The sequence below is a fragment of the Heteronotia binoei genome, chromosome 15 (genome assembly GCF_032191835.1).
Source record: "Heteronotia binoei isolate CCM8104 ecotype False Entrance Well chromosome 15, APGP_CSIRO_Hbin_v1, whole genome shotgun sequence".
Lineage (NCBI taxonomy): Eukaryota > Metazoa > Chordata > Lepidosauria > Squamata > Gekkonidae > Heteronotia > Heteronotia binoei.
In genome coordinates, this window is record NC_083237.1 from 20,847,757 (window position 1) to 20,867,396 (window position 19,640).

The window sequence follows — 19,640 nt, forward strand, 5'->3', positions numbered from 1 at the left end:
ACTGGCACATCTCCCAGTTTCACATGAATCACGGTTTCTCTGCCATGTGGTTCTGGAGGTGCCGCAGCAGCATCGAACTGTTCCTGGGTATTTTCCCGGGTTCGGGATGCGCTATGTGTTTGCCCCTATCCTGTTGCGCATGGCGGTAGGCCAGCACATTGCCAGCACTGGAAGCTTTCCCCAAGTCAAGGTGAAAGTAGGGAGGCTCTGTCAGCTCTGAAACATCGCCTGAGATATGTTTTCTGTCTGCTCCGTGGTCTTTCAGCCGTTGGGGTGCACCCCTTTCAGAGACAGGGGCCCCCCTCTGCAAAAGGATGGCTGAGATCTCTGTGAAGCTCTCCCCAAATTCCAAGGGACTTCCGCGGTCTCTCTCCTTACCACGATGTTTTTTGGGCTGCTTTTGCACCCCCTTCCGTTTCTCTGCAGTATGTTCCATCTGGTGCCGGATCAAAGCAAGCCTGTCCAGGAAGCCCGTGGCACACTCCGGGCACTTCAGCAGCTTGTCCTTCATGTGGCCAACCTGGTGGCGGGACAAGCCGGTGGCGTCCACAAAGCTTTGCTTGCAGTTGTGACACTTGTACGGCTTGGTGCTCGGGAGCCGGATGAGGGCAGCCATTTCGGTGGAAACCGGAGCTGGCTTGTCTGCGGTAGAGGTTCTCCTCAGGGGCAGAGCAACCGCTGAGCTCTCTACAAACAAGCTGTCACCATGGCAACCCAGGCCAAGCTTTTCTTCAAGGCGCATTTTCTTATAGGAAGCCAAAGCTGAGCTCTCCTGGAAGGAAAGCCCGCAAGAGGACGACTTCTCTTCCACAGGGATGCTGAGAATTTTGTCGCTGGAGCCCGTTCTCTGGCGCTTAACAAGACCCGAAGGTTCCCTGACAGGTTCCTCCTGCCTTGGGTTGCTCTGCTGTGAGCCAGAGTGCAACTGTTCTCTGGAAGGCTCCTCTCCATGGCGTGCAGTCTCAGGAGACGTTCCCTCACAGGTCCTCTGATGCCCATCATGATCTGAGTCAGAACTGAAGGGTTCGCCAGATTCAAGGCACCCGTGCGCTTTGTCCTCTGCGTGATTCTTCTGGTGGAGCATGAGGACCGTGGCATCCAAAGAGGTTTGACCACGCTTCACGCATCGGTACCGCTTCCCACGCATGTGTTCCCTCTGGTGCCTGGCAAGGGCTAAGCTGCCCCCAAACTCTGGCCGCCTGTACAGTTTCTCCTGCACGTGGGCAATCTGGTGGTGGGCAAGGGCTGCGCCATCGGAGAAGGCCTGCGTGCACTCAGAGCAACGGTGAAGCCTTTGTGGACTCTGCTCCTCATCCGCCAGACCGGGGCTATCCTCCCTGCAGCTTCTCCCACGTCCTCCGTGTTGCGCCAGGACAACCTCATCTCCGAAATCCTCCTCACCATCCAGACCCGCGAGCACCTCAGGAGAGTCTTGGTCCAGCAAAAACTCTGCACGCTCCTTGCATTTCCCTTCCTCCTCGTGCAGCGAAAGTGCTTCCCTGTGCACAAAACTCTCCCCACAGGTGCCGCAGATGTGCAAGGAATGAGTCTCCTCATGCTGTTCCAGCGCCAAGCTGTCCTCACAGTTCTGCCCGCAAATGCCGCATATCCACGATGCGTGGCTTTCCCTGTGGCAGGCCAAGGCTCTGGCAGCCTCAAAACACTTCCCGCATTCAATACATATGTAAGAGGTGTGGCTTTCTCGGTGCCGTGCAAGCGTCGTGCTGTTTTGGAAGCTCTGCCCACATAAGTTACAAAGATGGGCGGCAGGACGCACCACACTACTCTCTTTGTGCAGTGCTGGCACATCACCGTCCTCGCAGTCTTTCCCGCTCGTGTGATCTTGCAGTTCTTTGGTCTCTTCTTTGCTACTGCATTTCCCCTCCTCCTCCTGCTGGTGGCTCTGCAGCTCGTCCTCCTGAGCAAAGCGCCGCCCACAGCCGTGACAGACGTGGGGGCGCTCCTCCATGTGGATGCGCTGGTGGGTGATGAGGTTGGAACTCTGGGAGAAGCGCCGGCCGCACTCCTCACAGTGATAGGGCCGCTCCCCCGTGTGCGTTCTCCGGTGCTGAGTGAGGTGCGAGCTACGGACAAAGGCCTTCCCACAGTCGGGGCAGGCGTAGGGCTTCTCGCCCGTGTGGATGCGCTGGTGGCGGATGAGGGTGGAGCTCATGCCAAAGCACTTGCCGCAATCGGCACAGCGGTAGGGCTTCTCGCCTCGGTGGATGCGGGAGTGCAGGGTCAGGTTGGAAGCCAAGGAGAAGCTCTGGCCGCATTCGCCGCAGGCATATGGGCGGCTCTCGCTGTGGCACCGCCGGTGGCGCTCCAGCGCTGAGCTGAGCCCAAAAGTCTTGCCGCAATCAGCACACCGGTAGGGCTCGACCCCCATGTGAAGCCGCTGGTGTTTGACCAAGGTGGCACCGTGTCCGAAGCGTTTCCCACATTCTTGGCACTGATAAGGTTTCTCCCCCGAGTGCGTGCGCTGGTGCTGGATCAGCTCCGAGCTCTGGATGAAGGTCTTGCCGCAGTCGTTGCAGCGAAAGGGCTTCTCCCCGGCGTGGATCTTGCGATGCTTCACCAGGTTGGCACTCTGGGTGAACCCCTTCCCGCACTCGTCGCACTTGAAGGGACGCTCGCCTGTGTGGGTGATCTGGTGTTGGATGAGGTCCGAGGAGCGGTAGAAGCTTTTGGGGCACTCCGGGCAGCGGTAGGGTTTCTCGCCCGTGTGGCTGCGCTGGTGTTTGATGAGGTTGGTGCTCTGGGAGAAGGCCTTGCCACACTCCCGGCACACGTACGGCTTCTCGCCCGTGTGGGTCCGCTGGTGCTGAGCCAGGTTCGAGCTCCACGAGAAGGCCTTGCCGCAGTCGCCGCAGACGTAGGGTTTCTCGCCCGTGTGCGTCCTCCGGTGCTGGACCAGGTGGGAGCTCTGCGTGAAGGACTTGCCGCAGTCGGTGCACGTGTTCGGGCGCTCACCGGTGTGGATACGCCGATGGCGCACCAGTTTCGACCACTGGCTGAAAGCCTTGCCGCATTCACCACAAGCATAAGGGCGGTCTCCCTTTCCACGAGGCGGAGGTGCCGCTGCTGGTGGCAGTGTTGCCGAGTCCTCCTCATCCATGTGGCTGTGGGGCTCAGGATGTAATACCTCCATCTCCTCTTCCAAGGGCTCGCCTTCCATTCCATCACCTGCGGGGAGAAGAAAAAGCATGAATAATCAGAGGAACTGTCGAAAACAATGCGGTTTGAAAGGTGATTTTTTTCCACTGCTGGTGGTTTTGGGCCCTACTGGTGATCAAATGAAAACTGAAACTGTTCCCTTATTGTTGTCCACTGCACGATCAGTGGTAGCTTCACTCTGGATCTCTGAGACAAGACCTTCTATTAGAACTTGGCAATGCAAATTATGGGACTATTTCATTATGTATAAAATCACATCCTATGTTGAACCTGCTAATATATCAGTCCCTTAAGAAGATAAATTGATTGCAATTTAGTATCCCATTATTAATTACCTTATTGAAAATGAGGTTATTCCAAATAATCATATCTATTTTTAAAATGTTATATTCCTGATTACTACTATTTAAATTAATTTTGTTCTGTGTTTCAGATTATTTACTTCATGCAAGTAGTGAACTGTACAATTTTATGTTTTATTTAAGGTTCTAATTTGTATCCTGTTTTATATTCAATTAAAACTTTGTTCTTTGGGGAGTGGGGATAATCAGAGGAAATCTTGAAGAAGTTAACTTTTCAGAGCTGAAAAACAAAGTTGGCATATACCAAGTGAAACGGTGAGTCCATCTACTTCAGTAATGCCCACTGCAATTGGCATCAGACTGCCAGAGAAAATGGTTTTTCCCAGTATCAGCTACATGGGATCTTTTTAAAGAGTCATGCCAGGGACTGAACCTAAGAACCTTTCACATGCAAAGCATTACCCCTGAGCTACAGCCCTGCCATGAAAAACTACCTGTGATCCCAACATGACCTCAAGAGGACTAGAAACCAGGAGAGACTGTTCACCCAGATCCAGATTGGCTGGCAAGCGATGGGGCAATTCCACCTTTTCCTTGTTCCACGTCCAAGACTGTCCTCTGTGCATCATGTCTGCAATTGTGCAGACTCCTAGATGCTCATCTGTCAGCCATCTCAAGTCTTGCGGAATTAATAGGCGTTGGGTATGAATGCAAAACAGAAAGAGGGAGTTGCAGATGTTATGTTCTTCTTCTCCAAGAAAATCCCTTCAGGCTTCCCCGCCTGCATGCTGGTCCCTTGGGAGCCTGTCTTCTTTCAGCCTTCTGGGACCATCGGCGTCACGCATCTCTTTTCATCCCCCCAAGTGCAAAGCTGCAGCAGCTGTTTCTAGATGATCTAGAAATACAGAGTCTGGGCTCAGACAGAACCCTCCTGCCTTGCCTGAAGTTCTGCTATCTCAGTAACCTGCAAAGAGTGTTTGGGCAACCCAGGGATTTCCACAGAAGGTGACTCATAGATCCTCAACAAAAGATCAGAAATGGTGGGCAGGGGGTTCCACGGAAGATGGTTTCACCACCACTGCCAATTATGCGCCATCACACACAGCAATAAGGAAGAGTGTTGAGGACATATGTAGGGTTGCCAATCCCCAGGTGGGGGCAGGGGATCCCCCAGTTTGGAGGCCCTCCCTGCACTTCAGGGTCATCAGAAAGTGGGGGGGAGGGAAATGTCTGCTGGGTACTCCGTTATTCCCTATGAAGTCCAATTCCCAAATGATATAATGGAGAATTGATCCATGGGTATCTGGGGCTCTGGAGGAGCTGTTTTTTGAGGTAGAGGCACCAAATTTTCAACATAGCATCCAATGCCTCTCCCAAAAACACTCTCCAAGTTTCTAAAAGGTTGGACCAGGGGGTCCAATTCTATGAGCCCCGAAAGAAGGTGCTCTATCCTTCATTATTTCCAGTGGAGGGAAGGCTTTTAAAAGGAGTGTGATCCCTTTAAATGTGATGGTCAGAACTCCCTTTGGATTTCAATTATGCTTGTCACAACCTTGCTCCCGGCTTCACCCCCAAAGTCTCCTGGGTCCAGCTCCAAAGTCCCCAGAGATTTCTTGAATTAGACTTGGCTCAGTTGACCAGCCTGGCCAGAGCCCTATAAAACCAAACACATCCACTTACAACATCTCCCAGAATCCTCCATGACACAGAAGGCTTTCTCAGTGGACAAACCTACATGAATCAATAAACTATGAACACCAGAGAGCTACATCAGCCCTGGGTCTGTCTGAGTAGGTAGCAAACCTCTGTCCCACCAGAGACAGTATCCAAGAGATGCTGCTGTACAATTGGATGAGCAGACTGTGTTCTGCTGACATCCACCATCTCCACGGCTCCAATGGGCTTTGTCCTTTCCAACAGTTTGATGCAAACTCTAGAAGTCCATGGCCTAGGTCTGTGTAACACCGAAAGTTCTCCTCCCCATATGCTGCAGTGCCCCAAAATTAGATGCCCAAGATCTTGCACAAACAGAAATACAAGTGGGGATGCAATAAGGGTGCCTTAGAACAAGAGGTCTTTTTCTTGCATTTCTGCTTCTGCAAGAGATCTAGCACAAGTGGAAATGTGATACTGGATCCAGCCCCTAATTTCCAGAGCCAACATTTGCCCATATGCATGTGTCTGCCACACACCTCACACAGTTAAAGTTTCCTCCACCGCTTTCTAGATCTCACCAGTATCAGAACTCTGCTTTCATTTTGCTCTCCTCCATCTCCAACTGAATTTTGCCAACAGCCCACAGTTCCCCCACCCTGAACCAGTGTTTTGATTTGAGCTAACAGTAGGCAAAGATCCCAAGACATACCCATGGGACCGTCGTCTTCTGAGTTCTCCTGCATGATTTCTCTGTTCAGACTTTGTGGATTCCCAGTATGCAACGGAAGGCATCAAGGCTCCATTTTGAGGGTCAACATCATCTGAAAACAAGAAACATTCTTACTCTGAGGTGGTGAAATCATCCCTCCAATCCTGGCCCAGCTTTTTGAGAACATCGGTAAGCAGCACCGATTTCTGACAAATTTCTGAAAGGAGGGCAGGTTTGACAGCTAGGCAGGGGTGGAATTCTAGCAGGAGCTCCTTTGCATTTTAGGCCACACCCACCTGATGTAGCCAATCCTCCAAGAGCTTACAAGGCTCTTTTTTGTAAGCTCTTGGAGGATTGGCTACATCAGGGGTGTGTGGCCTAATATGCAAAGGACCTCCTTCTAGAATTCCACCCCTGCTGCTAGGCAAATAAGAATCACTACACATCAGCCTTGCTAACTGTGCTTTGGCCATGACCAGCCATTTCAGGGAAAGGTAACAATCATAAAAAGACACACTCAGCAATGGCCACCCAGCAAGCAAGAACCTGGCCATAGAGCGAAATGCACTTCACTTCCTGTTCCTGTCTGAAAGCTACCCTGTTGGAATGAAGGAGTCGCTCTGTACTCCCACATCTCTATGGCAAAAGTCCTATCTGTCTGCGATCGGCTGCCCTCTAAACATCCACATTCACTGGAAACACGGAGCATCCAACTTCATCGGGATGGAGACACCTTATAGCCACCACCTCTTTACTTGGAAGTAGTGGCACAGTCCACTTGAGCAGCTGCTAGCTGCTTCCTCCCTTCTCTGCTGCCATAGTACATGCAGATGCAAAGCCTGCCTTCAACATCTGGATCCTTTTGCATCAGACCATTATTATTACCTCCCTAGGGCCACATGGAGGAGATTGAAATGAGCACTTGTACGTAGAAGAGGTAGGGCAAAGCCACCACAAATTTCCTGTTTTTGATGGAGCCACATGGGTAAATCAGGCTTGGAACGCCCAAAAGCAGTGATCAGGCATCTGGATACACACCAGAACTTTTGCCAGAGTTGGCCCAAGGCAGTTTTGCAGTCTAGGCAGGGAAGGTGTCTCCTGCCTTCACGCACACACAAACACACAATGCTGCAGTTGAGCCACCTGCACTCCCCCTTCCCTGTGCTTCTCTCCTTGCCCAACACCCCCATAGAGAGGTGGGAAGCCAAGGGCCCACCTGCTCCACTCCTGCGACAGAGGGGAAAACGGAATGAGTAGGCTCCCTGTGGAGCACCCACTAGGACCAGGGGTGCCTCCCAAGCTCACCAATTGCCATGGTAGACCCTGATGACATGGTGGCAAGACAATCAGGCTACCCGATGCCTGTCTGCTTCTGGCGCCCTACGCAATCACCTAGGTTCACTTAGTGGGCAGGCTGTCTCTGACTTTCGGCATTCCAAAGGAGGAGGGGGAGGAAGAAGAAGAGACTGCAGGTTTATACCCCACCCTTCTCTCTGAATCAGAGTGGCTTACAATCTCCTATATCTTCTCCCCCCACAACAGACACCCTGTGAGGGGGGTGGGGCTGAGAGAGCTCTTAACAGCAGCTGCCCTTTCAAGGACAACTCCTATGAGTGCTATGGCTAACCCAAGGCCATTCCAGCAGCTGCAAATGGAGGAGCGGGGAATCAAACCCAGTTCTCCCAGGTAAGAGTCTGCACATTTAACCACTACACCAAAATGGCATGAGTCAGCACTGAGACACAGACACACAAAGGAGGAGGAGGTTGAATTGATATCCCGGTCTTCACTCAGAGTCTCAGAGCAGTTTTCAAATCTTCCTCTCCCCACAACAGATACCCTGTAAGGTGGGTGAAGCTGAGAGAGCTCTGCAAGAACTGCTCTGGAGAGAACAGCTCTGAGAGAACTGTGGCTTGCCCAGCAGCTGCACACGGAGGTGTGAGGAATCCAACCCAATTCTCCCAATTAGAGTCCCTGGCTCTTAACCGCTACACCGAACTGCCTCTCACTACAGCAAACTGGCCTTGAGACGCAGACACACAGAAGAGGACGTCAACTTCAGGAGAGAACCCAGTTCTTCATCTCATTCAAAGTCAGCAACTTGAAAGTCACTTACAAAACTCGGACCCCGTGAGACTTTATGTCTGACTCGGCAACTGCTCACCCTTGAGACAAGTTAGGTGTGTCAGAGGACAGGCAATGACAGCAATGGGCTTCTTGGGAGGCCTCTTGGGGGGGGGGGGGGGGCGTGAAGCCTGGCCATTCTCCTAAGCTTCCAAAGGGTCTCTCCAGCAAGACCAGATGCAAACCAGAATTGAAATAAGTGGCTGGCATTGTAGACTGCACAGTGCCCTGTATAGGCTGGAGTTTTAGACAAACATACACCTCTCTCCCAGTAAGGGAGCTGGCCTGGCTTATGATTCTCAATTCCCATGAGAACTACCATCGGTTTCTCAAACAACCCCATCCCTGCTTCACAGCAGCTGTAATTTATTCCTCTTACCCTGATACATTATTGATGGCGAAAAGCCCATTTATGGCTACCCTGTAACGTTTTTTTTAAGGCACGAAACATTCAGAGGTGGCTTGCCATTGCCAGTCTCTGCGTAGCGACCCTTGGTGGTCTCTCATCCAAGCGCTAACCTTCTTAGCTTAGATGAGATCAGACTAGCCTGGGACATTCTCCCCTGACCTGGATCGCCAGGCAAGCCCGACCCTGTCAGATCTTGGAAGCTAAGCAGGGTCAACTGTGGTTAGTACTCGAATGGGAGATTTCCTTGAAATACCCAGTCTGGAGGGCAGGCTGTATTCCAGGGGTGGCCAAACTTGCTTAACGTAAGAGCTACACAGAATAAATGTCAGATGTTTGAGAGTCACAAGACAATGAACGTCAGATGTTGGAAGGAATGAACGTCAGATGTTGGAAGGAATGAAGGAAAAATAAAAATAGATGGGGAGAGGGAGGTGGAAAGAAAGCAACTTTAAATGCATTCTCCAAGCTGCTGGCTGACTTGGCTTGGGAAATGCCTTCTCCAAGCCAGCTGATGGGGCGGTGGGGGTTTTGAGAGCCACACAATATGTGTGAAAGAGCCACATGTGGCTCCCAAGCCACAATTTGGCTACCCCTGCTCTATTGAGTCACCTCTCTGAATATCCTCCAGGCCCCCAGTAGGGGTCAATCACCAGAGGTCGATATGACTTCCAGGTGCAACCACACACATACACAAAATTAAAAAAAAAAAAAGATACTGTTTCTCTAGCCTTTACTAAATGGTTTGCACATACACCAACCTCTTCTTCCATCTTTGCTGTCTTCCCTCCCTCCTCCCCCTTTGCCTTTCGGGTTTTTAAAAAACCTACTAAGCTAATTGCTGGTTTCAGCGAAGTAACACTCGCCGCCCCCACCTGCCTCAAGCCCTGTTTTTGCACTGTTGACTCAGAATCCTGAACCGGCTTTGCCCCAGGCCAAGCTGAATCAAGAGGAAAGGTGTGGAGCACAAGGCAGGGAAGCGTGCTTAGCTCCAGATGGCACCTTGGTGCTTCTTTGGCAAAGGAACTAAGTCTGACACCCGCTTCCCTGCACTGTTATGCTCAAGCCCAAACACATATGAAGCTGCCACTGGTCTATCTAGCTGGAGATGCCAGGGATTGAACTTGGACCTTCCACATGTACCCATTACAGCCTCAACCAGCAGAGATTCTATGCAAAGAGAAAACATACGAGAAACCAACTGAAATCTTAGCAGCACAGAATCATACCAAAGATATGCACTGAAAGAGCCAATCCCGCTTCTGCCTTTATCTAGAGGCAATAGCTCAACTGAGCCTTCGCAGCTAATCTCTATCAGGTGCCTGAAAGATTCAAGTACGGATACAAAGTCCTCTCTGATTCCTGGGTATCCGAAAAAGACATACCCAGAGATACTTTGCAAACAAGAGCAAGAAGTCCTGTGCTCAAAGATATATTCCAGTGGGTGGAAGCCAGCCTCACTATCAGCCCTGCCACAAATTGTAAGGGAAGGACAAGAATTAATCAAAATGATCTGGCGAAAGTGGGCAGACTCCAGAGGGGCTAGAAATAGCAGAGGCATTCACTCTGTCAGCTCAGCACAGCGCCAGCACAATGCAGTGATTAGGCCCATGGAGACCCAAATTCAAATCCCTGTTTGCCACATAACTCATTCTCTGTCAGCTCATCCTACCTTGTAGGGTTGTTGGGAGGATAAAATAGAGAGGAGTATCATGTGGCCACCCTGAGCTCCTAGAGCAGGGGCAGCCAAACTGTGGCTTGGGAGCCACATGTGGCTCTTTCACACATATTGTGTGGCTCTTGAAGCCCCCATTGCCCCGTTAGCCAGCTTGGAGAAGGCATTTGACTCTTTAAATCCCTTCTCCAACCCAAGCCAGCTGGCAGCTTGGAGAATGCATTAAAAGTTAAAGTTGCTTTCTTTCCACCTACCTCTCTCCCACCTATTTTCCTTCCTTCCCTCAAACATTTGACGTTCATGTCTTACAGCTCTCAAACATCTGATGTTTATTCTACGTGGCTCTTACGTTAAGCAAGTTTGGCCACCCCTGTCCTAGAGGAAGGGAGAGGGATACACTAAATAGCTAGATCTACAACACTAGTTTCCTGTTGTGATCACAAGCAAAGAACATGTAAACAGACAAAGTCAAAATGCAGGGGTGAAGTCAAAGCAAAATGCAATTACATTCATTCAGGCTTTGTTCAGGTTCGGGAATGAAGACTAAGTAACAGGCTTCATCCATTTCCACAGAACCCAATGCGACTGTTGGTCATTCACAAATGCAACTTTTAAAATTCCTATTTGTAAGAGAAGCAGAGGAAATGGACAAGAACCACTATGGTATTATACAGGGACAGGGTGGGATGCATCTGAATCCCAGCAAAAGCACCTACTTAAAGGGCAAACATTTTCAGTGAGAGGGGGGGTTGGTCCTCATTACAGAGTCTCACGCTAATCCTCTTCCCCCCAACTGCTTCAGAAGAGCCACACGATCGTTCCCAGCTCCAGCCCCCCTTGATCTTCATTAGTTAAGCTAGATAAATGTTATCTTCTTCTCCCACGTCCAGAATCAACCGCAGGTACCTCGCTTCGGCTGAAAAAAAAGTACATTCACCATCCCAGGGGTGAAACTCACACAGGGAGAAAAACTAACCCGTGTTCTGCCATCTTCACTATGCCCCCACCCCTGCAAAACACCCCCACTGCCATCTCATCTGAACACTCCTGTGAATCACCATGTCTTTTTTGCTTTGCCAAGCCCTGGATCGGGCCCCTCCGCCCAGCCGCCGGTGCCCAGCCGCTCTTTTGTTTGCAGAGCTACCCCCAAATGCACCCATTTTCCAGCTTCTGTGCCAAGCACCCAAGACTCACCAGAAGCGCTGAGCCCTGCGCGGCAACGGGGTTCTCGGGGAGATCTGCCCCGGGGGAGCCCCCCCATGCGGGGAAGCGAGCCCCAGGCGCTCCCCCCACCCGCACTGCAAGCCCCCCAGCCTGGTCCCAGCTCAGCAGCCACCGGGGCTCAGGGTGACTGGGAAGGAGGCGGAGGAAGTTCCCTCCTCTGCGAAGTTCCCCCTCTTCCGCCGCCGCCGCCGCTGCTATCGCCGTTGGCTGGAAAGGGAAAGGAGAGGGAGAAAAAGGCCTTCTCTATGGTGCTTAACCATTTAACCTCAAAGGGGCGGATGGGAGAGACCTCGCCGGCGCAAAGGACGGGGCATCCAGAGGAAGGAAAAAAACTGGGAGTCCAGGATGCGGTGGGGTCCTTTGCAAGCCGCGGTGCGTTTAAGCACTGGCAGGGTTCCTGGATTCTTCGGAGAAGCAGAATTTGGGGAGAGGTCTAAGGGTGGGGAGAGGGGGAAGGGAACTAGCCGTTCTCTGCTTGCCAGGGCCCGTCCCGATGCATTTCTTTTCTAATATATGGTTTAAAATTGCTCTTGGATCAGGGAGCCCGGACTCTTGGGTTCTATCCCAGCTTAAAGAGCAAAAAGAACTGACGCTGCCCAATCCAGGATACCCAGACGCAGGCTCCCTCTGCCTTTTTAGTAGGTTCTTGTAAGGGTTTAACGTTACGGTAACAGGCAGGAATCCCACAGGTGACGCTTTGCTTTGTCCCAGATAAACCTGCCACCGCCCTGGGACTTTTGGGATACAGGAGCAAGGAAGGAAGGAAGGAAGGGTGATTAACATGTGGAACCAAAGGGTGATTAACATGTGGAATTCACTGCCACAGGAGATGGTGGCGGCCACAAATATAGCCACCTTCAAGAGGGGTTTAGGTAAAAATATGGAGCACAGGTCCATCCGTGGCTATTAGCCACAGTGTATGTGTGTATATAAAAATTTTTGCCACTGTGTGACACAGAGTGTTGGACTTGATGGGCCGTTGGCCTGATCCAACATGGCTTCTGTTATGTTCTTATGTTCAGAAAGAAAGAAAGAACGAACTTTGCAGGGCAAAAGGACTTTGGGGTTCTTTCTCCAGCTCTAGAATGGGAGTGGGTGTTTGATTCAGTTGGCAGAGAGCAGTCAGAAGCGTTCTTTGAGGTTTCTTCTGAGCCATTTAGAGGCACAGAAAACTTTTGTGGTTATGGTTCTAGCAAGCACCCTGTTTCCCCAGGCAAATGAAGAAATTAATTCTTAATCATGCAATCAAACCCACACATGAGCTTCCGAGCGTTTAATTATATAATTTTGCCAGTAGGCAGCGTGCTTGACAAAAGAGAAAGGATTGTCATTTGCAGTTCTACCAACCAAAATGTGAACCACCAAAGATTTTTGATTTTCTGGTGTAGGATCTACATAATTTGCAAGTTACATCCATCAGAGACCGCTTTGCTCTCTGGAAACATTGCTGGACTTTGACAGATAAGGCCTGCTGCATGTGCAGTTACTAAAAGCAGGGCCTTAACTGTAATTGCCCCAAGACTTCAGAATAACCATCCAGAGGACTAGCAAGGCTGCTCTTTATGCAGTAAGCATACAAGTTAATTTTGCTTTGGACCACTTCTGGCTGCTGATTTTAGGAATCACTGCTGGTGCTGCACGTTCCCATATTTATTTCAACCCAGTTGCTCTGTTCTTGCTGTGTTTGTTTTATTGATACGGTAAGCTGTCTTGAGCTCAAAATAAGTTGGTTAGCAAGTAGTAGTTGTTCTTTTTAAAATTTCATAGAAAGTCAGGATTTAGGACAAAAATGAACCCTGGAGACCCAAATGAAACATGACCAGGGAGGAGGAGTTCCTAATCTTTTTCCCTGGTTAACTTGATTCTTGGATTTAAATTATGACATTATTACCGCAAGTTGCAGTGATGGACACTAGAAGGGATGTTATTTAATAGTTTTTGTTTTTAAGTTTATTATTATAGCAACAAAATTTTATTTTAATTTTATACTGTTGTTCAGGAGTGGAATTCTAGCAGGAGCTCCTTTGCATATTAGACCACATACCCGATGTAGCCAATCCTCCAAGAGCTTACAAAAGAGTCTTGTAAGCTCTTGGAGGATTGGTTACATCAGAGGGGTGTGACCAAATATGCAAAGGAGCTCCTGCTAGAATTCTACCCCTGCTGTTGTTACCCACCGTGGGTACTGAGATGTTATTTCAGTCCATGTCCTGAGAAGCTCCAACTGTCCCGTTTCCTCAGTTCACACTCAGTTTAAGGGACAGATTAAGAGAGCCAGTTTGGTGTAGTGGTTAAGTGTGCGGACTCTTATCTGGGAGAACCGGGTTTGATGCCCCACTCCTCCACTTGCACCTGCTGGAATGGCCTTGGGTCAGCCATAGCTCTAGCAGAGGTTGTCCTTGAAAGGGCAGCTGCTGTGAGAGCCCTCTCCAGCCCCACCCACCTCACAGGGTGTCTGTTGTGGGGGAGGAAGGTAAAGGAGATTGTGAGCCGCTCTGAGACTCTTCGGAGTGGAGGGCGGGATATAAATCCAATATCATCTTCTTCTCCTGTTCCAAGAATTTCAACAGCTATTCATTTATTAATCCTTCCCAACAGTCCTATGCCAATGTTGTTATCCAAAAATACAAATGGGAGAAACTGAAGGGAAAGGTTCATGTCTGTAAGATTGGCATGTTCATGTCTATAAGTTTTGAATGAGGAATTTTCCTGCTCACATGGCTGCAGTGCTACAGCATTATTCTAGACCAGGGGTCCTCAAACTACGGCCCGCGGGCCAGATGCGGCCCGCTGAGGATGTTTATGCGGCCCACCGGGTTATGGCAAAATCAGACCGGAAGTGACGTTCGACCTAAACTCGCGTTAGCAACGCACACTTCCAGCACTGGGCTGAGGCGGCGGAGACAGAGTGTGAGGTGATACCGAGGTGAGGTGAGTTCCCAGGCCGGGGTGTGTGGTGTGGGAAAGGGAGAGAGATGCAGAAGACGGAGAACTGACGGCCCGCGGCCTTGTACAGTAACGGCAGTCCGGCCCTCCAACAGTCTGAGGGACAGTGAACTGGCCCCCTATTTAAAAAGTTTGAGGACCCCTGTTCTAGACAATGGGGCTGAGGTCAAAGGCCAACATTGCTTCTTGCTTCCTTATAGTTTTCCCAGGGACATGTTAAATACAGAATGCAGAATGGACAGTGTTGATCCAGCAAAGAGATTCTTACCTTCTTACAAAAGAAGTGTCATGCACACAAAAGCTTATACTCAGAATTAAATTTTGCAGGTCTTAAAGGTGCCCCTGGACTCAGACTTTGTTCTATCATTTAGAACAATGATTCTTTACACAGTCCATATACATCCCTCCCTCAAGCAATCTCCAAATCCCCAGTGAGGTAACTTTCTCCAGACAGGCCGTCCCCATTCCTTTCAGCTAGCAGAGAAGAGGACACTCCATAATTTGCTTAAGTCTGTAGAGTGTACTGCACTAAACAACAGATGAAGACCCAACAACATGTTTTACATCCCAGACTCACAAGAGACACAACAGGAAATGACCTCCTCCCAACACATAACTATGTGGCTCCTGATCAGCTTCAGAACCAATTCCCAGCCACCTTCCAACCTGTACAGCAGCCATTTTGCATGTGTGGAAATGGAGTAAGGACTCTTAGGGGTGTTTTTCAAATATGTTTGCACTTATATTTGCATGCTTTCATTCAGCAGATCACATTTCAGAGTACACACTGGCTTCTAAGTACACAACAAAAAATGGAGAGAAAATGTAGAAGGGGCAACAGATAACTATTAAAGATTTTTGGACATGAATGTGTCTGAGGGAAAGCTAAGCATCATCCTTCTCTGAGGGAAAGCTAAGCATCAGTTGGGGCTGGGGCTGAGGGGAAGCTCTAACTCGGTCGTTCTCAGTTCCCATCAGAGATCATCAAGTTCCTGCCCCCAAAAAACAGATTTGGTCTAACTGTTTTACCCCTTTATTACCCCTAGGTTTGGGAAGGGACTCGAGGGGTCCAGCTGATCTCTGGTAGCCCCATCACCACAGAGCTGCCTATTCTTCTGGGCCTGGTTTCTTAGAACCAAGTTGGAAGTTGAGAAATTATCCATCCACAATACCATTTGCCCCTAACTCAATGACAGCCTTAAAGATAAATGCCTTTTCATCCTGACTGGACCACTATTTCAACAGATACAGGGAGGGGGCCATAATAAAGGTCAATGAGTACATTTGTCTTTGTTCCCAAGAATGCAAGAATGTGCCAATATGCCAATGAACAAACCAAACACACAGAGGAAGCAATCTTGTGAAATCACTTTTTTCCCTCAGAATGCTAACAATGGGGGGTGGGAAATGTTTGGGAGGCAGCAATACATGAGTCATTACCTTTGAACCTCAGAGAATCAGTCATGGAAGCTCAACCCAACACATTACGATTAAGACAGAAAAATTATTTTGGCACTTTAAATATATATTTATTGGAAAACCTTGACATTGCTTTGCTGAACCCTTCAGAAAGGTGCTTTTGATTATATCACAGTGTTGAGTTTACAGTCCGCATCCTATTTATTAGCCCTCATCCAGTTAAGTTATTCATATTCAGTTAATCACAAGTAACCACGGCCCCATGAAACATCTGCTTTTTTAGACATGCCCTTTTGTAGTTTTGTAATTTTTTTATCATCTAGTCTGGCAAAGAGTTCTGCCAAGCACAGGAAGTCTGCACTCTGTTGTGTGTCATTTGGTAGGCCTTACCAAAAGGTATTACCTGGCTTTTACTTTTTTGAACCAACACCCCCATCTGAAATTATAGCCTCATTCTGTTCAATGGAAACCATTTCTCTGCCTTACACATGCTTCCTCTGAAGTAAGACCTCATACAATTAGTAGCTCAGCTTAGCTCAATCCTATGAATACTTCAGTAAATCTAATACCATTCACAGTCAACAGGCCTGCCCGGTTCTGCATAGATTAACTGGATCAGAGAGCCACCATTAGGTAGATTATTGAACAGTGTTTGAATGAGTTAAATTATACAGACATTTCTGATTTCTCTCATAATTACATGAAACAGTGCAACATGTAAGTGCTAATTCAATGATGCATAATGTTTATAGCATTCTTAGAGGTGTAAATAAAGTTTACTTTCAAAAGCTACTGATTACCACAGTAGTTAACAGATTTTTCTCCATTTGGAGGGGGGGGGGGCGGAAGTTTCCCTCCACAATTCCAGAGACTTCAATTTAGAGGTCCAAAGAGGGGGTAGAAACTGGGGATGATGCTCAAAGGTGGCAGGAAGACCATATTTGATAGCAAGAACTGGGAAATCTGCTAATGGTTCTGGGAATCTCAGGGTAGCTATGAAAGGAAAAAGAGTAAAAATGAAGGGGGTACACTGGTAGTCCCCTGTGCAGGGAATAAAGGGTAATGCTATGAAATAAATTCAGCAGAAATCTTACTGCCTAGACCAGGTCCTTCAGATGGTTGTTAATGGAATAACGTGTGCCAATGACATAGAACAGGGATCTGAGGGGACAGCAACAGTATTTATGAGAAAACTTGCACTTGCTGAGGACTATTAATGAAGCAAAGGATGTGCCACCTTGTGACTGTTCCAAGTTCACTGAGGGAGTATAGATTTAATGCTACAAAGTGCTTTCTGAGGGAATTATTAAGGCTATATAGATATTTGACAAGTTATTGGGGGAACAGTGTCCCCAAGAGGACAATTGTCCCTTGTGCCTATTGCTGAAAAATGCATTCTGAGAGGAAATAAATGTTCCCTCGTGGGAGGTGTGGGGCTCTGAGGAGAATATCTTCCCTCTTACTATATTCCATCCATTTAAAATGTCCCTGATAATAAGGTCAGTAATGTCTACTGACCGTGGCCTCCCTCCACGTTTTTTTTCCACCCTTAAGGTTGGCCAACCCTCCTATGAAATGTTCCCATTCCTTACGCCACAGCATCCCAAATCCAAAAGCTTAGTTATCAGACCAATCTGTCTCCTCTTCTGTCAGAATACTTTCTCTTTTCTGTACCATTCTTGCTGTCTCTGTCCAAAGCAGCACCCACAGTCCTGACAGAGGTATGATCTCTCACCTGTGTGGACCTTTTGGTGTTCCAGCAGCTTGGAACTCTGGGAGAACCAATGTCCACAATCCTCACAGCAGTATGGTCTTTCCCCAGAATGGATTTCTTGGTGCCGTGCCAAGTGCAAGCTCTGCTGGAAGCTCTTACCGCAGTTGCTGCAAATATAGAGGGTCTTACGGCAGGGCTGGGAGTCTGTTCCATTTTGATGCACCTTCTGATGCAGCACCAAATGTGCCCACTGGCTAAATGCATGGCTGCAGTCCAGACACTGGAAGGGACGCTCACCTGTGTGGACTCTCCTGTGTTGCAAGAAATGGGAGCTGACACCAAAGGTTTTGCCACAGTCCTGGCACTCAAATGGCTTCTCAGTGTGGACACGCTGGTGGCGCAACAGGGTGGAGCTGAGCCCAAAGGCCTTGCCACAATCCAGGCACTCGTAAGGTTTCTCCCCGGTGTGTGTGACCTGGTGCTGGATCAAAGTGGAGCTAAGGGAGAATGTTTTGCCACAGTCATTACACCGGAAAGGACGTTCCCCAGTGTGCGTCCTCAGGTGCTGGGTGAGGGAGGAGCTTTCGGAAAACCGCTTGCCACAAATACGGCAGGCGAAGGGACGCTCCCCTGTGTGTACACGCCGATGGTTCAGCAAGTTGGAGTTGCGGTTGAAGCATTTGCCACAGTCGGGGCACTTGTATGGTTTTTCCCCAGTGTGGATAATCTGGTGCTGGATAAGGGTAGAGCTGAGAGAGAAAGACTTGCCACAGATGCTGCACTTGTAAGGCTTCTCACCCGTATGGACTCGCTGGTGCTGAATGAGGTTGGAACTCCGGCTGAAGCACCTGCCACAATCGGGGCACTTGTAGGGTTTCTCACCCGTGTGTGTCCGCTGGTGCTGAAGGAAGGTGGAACCCCGACTGAAGCATTTCCCACAGATACTGCATTTGTAAGGCTTCTCACCACTATGGATGCGGCAGTGCTGGCCCAGGATAGAGCTGGTGCCAAAGCACTTTCCACATTCAGAGCATCTGTAGGGTTTGTTCGGCACTGATGGCAAAATGGAGGAAAAGGTAGCAGGAGGAGAGTCAAGGCTGGCCTCTGGATGAACAGCACCCTCATCTAACTCTCGGTCATGACCACTGCCATCTAGCTGGAGGCCAGAATCATCCCTATCCACCTCTGAATTGAGGTCTTCCTTGAGATCCATTTCTTCAACAATCTCCTCACTGGAATTTTCATCTACCTCTGGACTGAATTCTTCCTTGACTTCCATTTTCACTGGAAGGCTTGGCTCTCCTTCCAAATCTGGATGAAAATCCTGATTGGCATCTCCACCCAAGCCTTGCTTGATACCACCACCAAGATCAGAAGACAGATCTTGCCTATCATCTTCACCTAGATGAAACCGCTGATCATTCTCCCCAGCTAAGCCTCCACTGGCATTGGCATCTGAACGATCATTGTCGTCAGTGCCACACTCTGTGCCAGAGGGCAGCTCGGTTCTTTCCTCAGCCTCATCTGGACAGGATCCACACTTTCCATCAAGACCCAAGCCATCGCTACATCCGTTAGACATTTTGCCTGCCTTCTTTTTCTAACCTAGGTTGGACTTTTGATTCCACATCATCATCTTCTGGTCCATCGTTATATGGCTCACTCTCAGTGGCCCTACTGGCATCATAACTTCCCTTACATGTGTTACTGGAAAGCCCATATTGCTTGGAAAGATTTCCAGCTACAAGTCTAGGACTATGTTCTTCATTAGATTCTTTCAACCTGTTAGAAAAGTACCGGCTGTCACAAGAGAACTCCCAGAACTCAGAATCAGTGTTGATTAGACACTTCCTCTTTCAGCCCAGAAGGCTTGTATCCCTCATTCATGGCCTACACATCTGCAGAAATAAGAAAAAAGGAAATCAAGAATTGAACCTCCCGTTCTTGTCATAACCCTACTAGTTCCAAAATAAAATTCTGCTCTGCCGTGGGACAACCCCAGCACTAAGATTACCAAGCGGGGGCTGGGGATAGGGAGAGAGTGTTATTTCAGATAAAATCACAAGAAATCTATAATGAAAACCTTCCAATCCTTATTTATTTGTAGCCCACTTTTCTTGCCCAGGCTCAAGGCAGATTACAAAATTTAGCACAGGCCCAAATGAAGTTGTTTTGAAGAGATGTGGCAAAAAGAAAAAGAAAAAAAGCAAGACACAAACCTCTTATAGCACCTACCTGGAATTTACACTCTTGAGTCAATGTGATTTGGAGCAAAATATAAGGAAGCA

The 19,640-nt window shown here is 48.9% G+C and overlaps 1 protein-coding gene across 1 annotated transcript; it reads right to left on the minus strand.

The window, feature by feature from the left end:
- Positions 1-28: 28 nt before the first annotated feature.
- LOC132583303 (zinc finger protein 721-like) lies at positions 29-18,707 on the minus strand. Its single transcript, XM_060254966.1, has 2 exons — positions 17,356-18,707; positions 29-3,054 (listed from the first exon to the last, which is right to left on the minus strand). Exons 1-2 carry the CDS (start codon positions 18,629-18,631, stop codon positions 29-31), a joined length of 4,302 nt encoding a protein of 1,433 aa, XP_060110949.1. The 5' UTR covers positions 18,632-18,707.
- Between the last annotated feature and the right edge of the window lie 933 nt (positions 18,708-19,640).

Excerpts from the sequence above, each read along its gene's own strand:
- LOC132583303 (XM_060254966.1), bottom strand. The coding sequence starts at position 18,631 with ATGGAAGTCAAGGAAGAATTCAGTCCAGAGGTAGATGAAAATTCCAGT. Across the intron at positions 3,055-17,355 it reads AGGTGAGAGATCATACCTCT|ACCGCCCTTATGCTTGTGGT; the intron begins GTCAGGACTGTG and ends GTGGAAAGGGAG.